The 8,298-nt window shown below is 37.6% G+C and overlaps 1 protein-coding gene across 1 annotated transcript; it reads left to right on the top strand.

Annotated features, from left to right (window-relative positions):
• The first annotated feature begins 1,964 nt into the window (after positions 1-1,964).
• Positions 1,965-4,226, top strand: LOC112199030. Its single transcript, XM_024340098.1, has 4 exons — positions 1,965-2,210; positions 2,394-3,164; positions 3,234-3,555; positions 3,877-4,226. Exons 1-4 carry the CDS (start codon positions 1,965-1,967, stop codon positions 4,224-4,226), a joined length of 1,689 nt encoding a protein of 562 aa, XP_024195866.1.
• The last annotated feature ends 4,072 nt before the right edge of the window (positions 4,227-8,298 follow it).

Raw genomic sequence — 8,298 nt, 5'->3', positions numbered from 1 at the left:
CTAAACTTTGATTTACGATTTCTTATTGGAGTCAACTATTAAAATTGTAAAAATACATAAAAATTTCATTAGCTTTGTATATAATACTTGTGTGTCGTTTTTGGCTTGTATATACATTGGTCCACGTCATTATTATTTGTTAACTAACTTCATCTTATCCATCCATTTGCATATCAATGAATGTCTAGACCATCTGAACTACCCAAACCACAACCATCTCCATTACTTGTCATGAAGGAAAGAATTAAAAGACTTAAGAGAAATCAAGATCTAGACTTGTTTGATGTCACCATCCCATCCCCCATCCAATCTCGTGAGCTTCAGTTGGACAGTCAGGGAAACCATGTAGAGGATGAATCAGAAGCATCCAACTCTATATTTGATCAATCACCACAACCATCACTACCACTATCACCTCAAGCTTTACCTCCACCTCAACTAGCAATGGCTCTCACCATCAGACAACTTTCCACCTCTGCTACTTCACCAAGTGGCGTTCCTACTTGCATCACCTACCCTACTGCAGATGAGGGAGCAACAACTGATTTTGAGTTGAAGTCTGGACTACTTTATCGTCTTCCTAAATACCATGGACTCTCTATGGAAGATCTCAACCAGCATTTAATGGAGTTCCAGTTCATTTGCACTAGCATAAAGCCATAAGGGCAAGATGAGAATATTTTGAAGGTGAAGGTCTTTCCATTTTTGTTGGCTGACAAGGCAAAGCAATGGCTTTATGAGTTGCCAAGTGGACACATCACTTCTTGGGATGACATGAAGAAGGCGTTTTTAGAGAAATATTTCCCCATATCTCGTATTATCATGCTTAGGAAGAAGATAAGTGGGATCTAATAGGTTGCAGATTAGTCCTACGCTGACTACTATGAGAGGTTTAAGTCTCTTCTTGCTCAATACCCCCAGCATGGAATGTAGGAAGAGATTTCGCTCACTTGTTTTTATGATGGGCTTACTAATCTGGAATGTGATATGCTTGATGCTGCTTCTGGATGCTCCTTTGTTGACAAACTACCAAATGTGGAATGGCTCTGATTCAAAGTAGAGCTACAAATCAACAATAATATGGAGGTTCCAGAACCACCACACGTGAAAAGGTCCATGAGGTAAGTATTATTGCTCAATTGGAAGATAAAATTAACAAACTTACTTCTATTGTATCTCAGGCTGTTACCACTAAAGGACAAGTCATGGCGTGTGAAGTATGCTCAATGCAAGGACATATGACTGACCAATGCTCCCAACTAATGAAAAGTCGAGGATATGAAGGAGTTAACACCATAGGGTTCCAACAAGGGCCCCAACGTCCAAGTAATGATCCATGTTCAAACACCTACAACCCTGGATGGAGGGACCACCCTAATTTTCTTTGGAGGTATAATGAAAATGTCCAGAATGCTCCTCAAGGCTTCAACCAACGTCCTCGAGGCTTCTTTCAAAAGCCTCAGGCTCCTCCTAACCCTACTCCTTTCAATACTTCTAATTTTAATTCAAATGCTTCTTCTTCTAATGATGATTTGATTAAAGCACTAACCAAGTCTACTCAAGCTTTGCTTGCAGGTCAAACTAATCACGGGAACCAGATCAACGCCATTACTACTGACATGGTAGAGATGAAGAAGCAGATGAGCCAAGTAGTGGAGTTTATGGACAAGTTTCATAAGCAAGGTAAGCTTCCAAGTGGCACCATTCCCAATCCTCACTTTGAACAAGCCAAGGCCGTGACCACAAGGAGTGGTGAGATCCTTGTGGACCTTCCCAAGCCTCAAAAGAAAGCCTAAACGCCAATTTTAGAGGAGGAGGAAGACCCTGCACTGTCCAAGGCCCAACTCAAGGCATCTACACCCTCAAAAGAAATTCCAGAAACCTAAGGTAACGTTCCTAACTTGTGAAATTCGGTTAGTGCTAATCAATCTTCTTCTCCCTTGCCTTTCCCAAGCAGATTTGCTATGTCCAAAAAGGATGAAGCTGAGAAAGCCATCTTGGAAATTTTCAAGAAAGTGCAAGTTAACATTCCTCTCCTTGAGGCCATAAAGCAAGTTCCCAAGTACGCTAAGTTTTTGAAGGAGCTTTGTACCACAAGGAGACAAAACTATGAGAAAGAAGTGGTGAAGATAAGTGAGAATGTCTCAGCTGTGCTTCAACGCAAAATTCCTAAGAAGTGTAAGGATCCAGCGAGTTTTTCTATCCATTGTGTGATTAGAACTACTGAATTTGAAAATACCATGCTTGACTTAAGTGCATCTATAAATGTTATGTCATATTCTGTTTATGGATCTCTAGGTTTAGGTGAACTTTAACGTGATAATGTTATTATTCAATTGGTTGATCAATCTAATGCATACCCTAAGGGGTTAGTTAAGGATGTACTTATGCAGGTTGGTGAGCTTATCTTTCCAGCTGATTTCTATGTGTTGGAAATAGAGGAATCCTCTTCTTGTTCAATGCCATTGTTTCTAGGTCGCCCTTTCATGAGGATGGCTAAGACCAAAATTGATGTGTACTCTGGCTCTTTAACAATGGAATTTGATGGAGAAGTTGTTGGCTTCAACATCTTTGAAGCTATTAGGTATCCTTTAGTTGATTTGCCTACATGCTTTTCTATTGGTATACTTGTTGATCTTGCGCATAAATTCATGGAGATTATGGATGAGGATACTATGGCTTCTACCATTGCAAATGGCGTTGGATTCACCATGGTTGGTGCCACCATCCCTAAGGAAGAGCTCACATATTCCAATGATGGAGCCATCATTGAACATGTTGCTTCTCTTGAGGCAACACCATTTGTTTCAAGGTATGTTTCTCCTTTGTCCATTCCCATTTCAACTGATAAACATCTACCTTTAGTGATTCAAGCACCTACTTTAGAACTTAAGCAACTCCCAGATCACTTGAAGTTTGCTTATTTGGGAGACAAGGAAACGTTACCTTTGATTATATCATCATCATTGACACCAACTCAAGAAAGAAAGCTTGTGGATATGCTCAAGGAACACAAGACTGCAATTGGTTGGACTTTAGTTGACATCAAGGGAATTAGCCCCACCACTTGTGTTCACAGGGTTTTGCTTGAGGAAGGAGCTAAGCCTACTAGAGAGGCCCAGAGACGTCTAAATCCAGCTATGATTGAGGTTGTGAAGAAGAAGGTTATCAAACTCCTTGATTGTGGCGTCATATACCCTATCTCTGACTCCAAGTGGGTTTCACCAATTTAGGTTGTGCCAAAGAAGTTTGGGATCATAGTTGTTAAGAATGCAGGGAACGAGTTGGTACCTCAGAGAATTGTAACTAGACATCGAGTTTGCATTGACTATAGGAAGCTCAATGCCACCACTAGAAAGGATCACTTTCCTTTGCCCTCCATTGATAAGATGCTTGAGAGATTCGCTGGCCATGAGTTTTATTGCTTTTTAGATGGTTATCATGGTTACTATCAAATCGCCATTGCTAATGAGATTCAAGAGAAAACTACTTTCACTTGTCCTTTTGGGACATTTGCCTATAAACGTATGCCTTTTGGACTTTGCAACGCCCCAGGTACGTTCCAAAGATGTATGGTAAGCATCTTTTCTAATTATATTGAGGAAATTATTGAAGTTTTTTGGATGACTTTTCCGTCTTTCGTAAAGACTTAGATAATTGTTTAAGTAATTTAGAATTGATCTTAAAACGTTGTGAAGAAACTAACCTTGTACTTAATTGGGAAAAATATCATTTCATGGTAAAACAAGAGATAGTTTTAGGGCATATTGTTTCTAAAAGAGGAATAGAAGTAGATAAAGCAAAAGTGGATCTTGTTCGTTACTTGCCCTTTCCCTCAAGTGTAAGAGAGGTACATTTTTTTTCTTGGATATGCAGGTTTCCACAGGCGCTTTATCAATGACTTTTCCAAGATTTCTAGACCTCTATGTCGTTTGCTCCAAAAGAATGTGGCGTTTGAGTTCAATGAGGATTGCAAGAAGGCGTTCAACACTTTGAAGGAGCTCTTGACTTCTGCCCTAATCATGCTTCCTCCAAATTGGTCTCTGCCCTTTGAGATCACGTGTGACGCCTCAGATTATGTAGTTGGAGCTGTGCTTGACCAAAGAAAAGAAAAGAAGCCACACGCCATCTACTATGCTTCTAGAACCCTTAATGATGTTCAACTCAATTATTCTACAACTGAAAAAGAATTATTAGCTGTTGTTTTTGCCTTAGAAAAATTTTGATCTTATTTGTTGGGTACTAAAGTTATTATTTATTCTGATCATGCAACCTTGAAGTACCTGTGTCAAAGAAGGAGGCAAAACCTAGGCTAATACGTTGGATACTCTTGCTTCAGGAGTTTGACGTTGAGACCAAAGATAAGAAAGGCACAGATATAGCTGACCACCTAAGAAGACTTGTGCATGAGGAGGACTCTCTACCATTAGTGGAAACGTTTTCGGATGAACAACTCTTCAGAATCTAGGTAGGTGAACCTTGGTACGCGGATATCGTGAAATATCTTGTTTCTAGGAAGTTTCCAGATACTTTGACTCGTGCAAATAGAGATAGACCTAAGAAATTAGCTAGACAATTCGTTTGGGATGATCATTATGTGTGGAAATATTGTTCTGATCAATTAATAAGGAGATGTGTGCCTAATAATGAACAAAATGCTATTCTTGAGTTTTGTCACTCTAAACAATGTGGTGGTTATTTTGGCTCTAACAGAACTGCGAAAAAGGTGTTGGAATCTGGTTTTTATTGGCCTACTTTGTTTAAAGATGCATATGAATTTTGTATGACATGTGATAGGTGCCAGAGAACTGGTAATTTAAGACCTAGAGATCAAATACCTTTAATCTCTATTATAATTGTTGAATTTTTGATGTGTGGGGTATTGATTCTATGGGTCATTTTCCTTCATCTAATGGTTTTATCTATATCATTTTGGCTGTTGATTATGTTTCGAAATGGGTGGAAGCAAGAGCCACCAAAACTAATGACTTTATGGTTGTTGCAGACTTTATCAAATCTAACATCTTTAGTAGGTTTGGAATGCTAAGAGCTATCATTAGTGATGGAGGTTCTCAGTTTTGCAACAAGACCATTGAAGCTTTGCTTCAGAGGTATCACATTACTCATGAGGTTTCAACGCCTTATTATCCTCAAACAAGTGGACAAGCTGAAGTTTCAAATAGAGAAGTCAAGAGGATATTGGAGAAAACCGTGGGACCATCAAAGAAGGATTGGAGCCAATGTTTGGATGATGCATTATTGGCGTATAGGACTGCATACAAAACACCAATTGGGATGTCTCCATTTCATTTGGTGTATGGGAGGCCATGTCACTTGCCTGTGGAGTTGGAGCATAGAGCTTGGTGGGCGGTTAAAACGTTCAACATGGACATGGATGGAGCTGGACTTCACCGAAAACTACAACTCAATGAACTTGAGGAGATTCGAAATGTGGCTTATGATAGTGCACGAATTTTCAAGGAAAAGACAAAGGTTTTTCATGATAAGATGATTTGTGGAAAGACCTTTGTAATTGGTAAAAAAGTTTTATTGTTTCATTCTAGATTAAGACTATTTCCTAATAAACTTCGTTCTCGTTGGGTTGGTCCTTTTGCTGTCACTAATGTTTTTCCTTATGGTGCTATACAGATAAAAAGTGCAGCAACTGGAAGTGAGTTCAAGGTGAATGGACATCGTCTCAAGCCTTATTATGAGGCCTTTGTGGAGCACAATATGGAGGAAGTACCTTTCCAAGAGGTGCCACAAGCTAAGGATTAAATGGAGGTACAAGTCTACGTTGAAAGACTATAAACATCAAGCGTTGCATGGGAGGTAACCCATTTCAACCGTAACTGTGGAGGAGCCATCAAACGCAGATTTGCTTTCTTTGACTCTTCTTTCTTTCGATTTTTCCTTTGATTTTAGGTTTCTTGTGTTTAACAATTCTCTATGCCTTCAATTATTCATTGCATGCTATATAATTGTTTAGACATAGAGGACAATGCATGATTTAAGTGTGGGGGAGGGTTTAACGTATTCACTTTGTTTTTAGAAGCTAGTTTGGTGGTTATAAATGAAAAACAAATTTAAAAAATCAGAAAATGTCAACAACAACAAAATTGCGTTAACTTTGTTTTAGGTTTTATGTTTTAGGTTTTATTTTTGTAAGTATCAAAATGAATTTTGGGTAAATATCTTCTTCAACTAGGCTCATCTGAGTAGGATGTGATGTCTAAGGTCTAGTTTGAATCTGAGAAGTGCATTCAAGTGGGCCTTGAGTCCCACCAAAATCAGTCCTCTCTTCACCTGGTCATGTCTCAAAAGAGTTACCGAAAGAAGAAGAGAAATATCCCTAAGTCCAAAACCCTTTTTTTGTCACCAATGTTTTTGTTTTTGTTTTGAGTCTTAGGATGCCCTTTTAACTATCTAGAATGAACTTATATCTCTGAAATTATGGCTAAAAGAGGATCACAAGATTGGGATAATATTTGATGATATTCTTTGGTTAATTATGATTTATGAAAAGCATATGAATGTGTAGTAGATATGGTACATGCATAACTTTGGTACAGAATATGAACATGTGGAAGATAAGTTGTGATTCATAATAAACCCTTGTGAGAATTTGAGCCATGTGCCCTTTCTTTGTTGAGTGATTATTGAAAAATGAATTATACTCTTATTTTCTTGGCTATGATTTTTTTGATCTTATTATTCTTTCATCTTCATTGATTACTTGCCATAGTTTTTAATGGACTAGAGAATGCTGGAATTCACTTTTATTCTTGTCAAAACTTTTATCAATACATGTCCCTGATTTGGAAATGATAAAAGCACTTAAGATTTTACCATCAAAGCCAAAAATAGCTTGTTTCCCCATTTGTGTACACATGATGTGCATCCCCTAGTTTAACCCATTTGAGCCAACATTTTAAACATTTTCTTTCATCACCCTTAAAATCCTTAACCCCTTAACCGTAGTTACATCTTTATCCTTTGTTCTAAAGACTTTGTGGAGCTATATTTTAAGACTTTGCTTGGAGTTTTGGCGTCAAGAATGAATATTCAGAAGATGTGAAAGTTGAAGTGTGGGGGGTAGACTTGTCCATATGTATTGCCGTGAAAAAGAAAAAATATTGAAATTGTAAAAAGAAAAAAGAACAAGAAAAAAAGAATAAGTATACTGCTTTGAAAAAAAAAATTGTTTATGGTTATGAATTTTAGTCCCCTATACTCTGTGGATTTGAAGTTTGTTTTGAAATGAAGGCTCATTATTGAAAGGATTTGGTCTTTGTCCAATTCACAAGAGTTCAAAAGAAGGTTAGATTGAAGCATAGACCCAACATGATGACATTTGACCCTTTATAAAGCCCATATGGAGGATTTGGCGTTACAAGCTTGGTGGATTTCGAAATATGTCTCTCTACATCAACAAGAGCTCTACTAGATTTTTAGTATACTTTGTGATTTCCTTATCCCTTCGTTTCTTTTAAACCTTAAGTCTTGGCCCCTTTTCAACCTTAATTATAAGACCTTTTTTATCCTTAAGATGGAACAGTCTTTGATCGGTGGAGATGAGTTATAATTGTTGAACTTATGGTTTAGTCCATTTGTGTGAGTAATTGATATCCTTCATGAGATCGTTTTGAAAAAAATAAATACAAATGTGCTTTTCTTACTTATATGTGAGCTATTTGTTTGAAATATATATATAACTTTTATCCAAAGTGAGGCCTCACTCTGAAATTAATGTGTGAGGTTAGAGTTTAGGGTCACTTTTCAGTCTCATATCCACATCTTGACCATTCAGTTTTTAGGTACTAATGTATAGATCATCTTTGCAAAATTCAGCCAAATTGATGATCTTTAAGGTATCTAACTCACTTAAACCAATGGACGAACTGAATATGTCCACCCTGAACCGTACTTGGTATAAGGCAGGTATCAATGCCTTAATGACCATCAATTTGGCTGAAATTTTGCAGAGATGATCTATACATTAGTAACTAAAAACCAAACGGTCGAGATGTGGATATGAGACCGAAAAGTGACCCTAAACTCCAACCTCACACGTTAATTTCAGAGTGAGGCCTCACTCTGGATAAAAGTTATATATATATATGTCATCTCTCACATATACTTAAGTAAATAAAAGCCTTCAAGCATGAGCCTTGAATCTGAGAGAAGAAAGTGCTATATCCATGTGAGGTTTGAATCATACTTGTTTGAAACATGTTGAGCTCTACAATCACCATTGTTACCCCCAAGTCTTACATGCTTATATGTGGATTATATTTT

This window comes from Rosa chinensis, chromosome 4 (genome assembly GCF_002994745.2).
Source record: "Rosa chinensis cultivar Old Blush chromosome 4, RchiOBHm-V2, whole genome shotgun sequence".
Classification (NCBI taxonomy): domain Eukaryota; kingdom Viridiplantae; phylum Streptophyta; class Magnoliopsida; order Rosales; family Rosaceae; genus Rosa; species Rosa chinensis.
This window is presented reverse-complemented; position numbering and strand designations above follow the sequence as displayed.

Coding starts and splice junctions, on each gene's coding strand:
- LOC112199030 (XM_024340098.1), top strand. CDS start 1,965: ATGTCCAAAAAGGATGAAGCTGAGAAAGCCATCTTGGAAATTTTCAAG. Junction 2,211..2,393: donor CGAGTTTTTCTATCCATTGT/GTGATTAGAACT, acceptor GTACTTATGCAG/GTTGGTGAGCTTATCTTTCC. Junction 3,556..3,876: donor TGGACTTTGCAACGCCCCAG/GTACGTTCCAAA, acceptor TTGGATATGCAG/GTTTCCACAGGCGCTTTATC.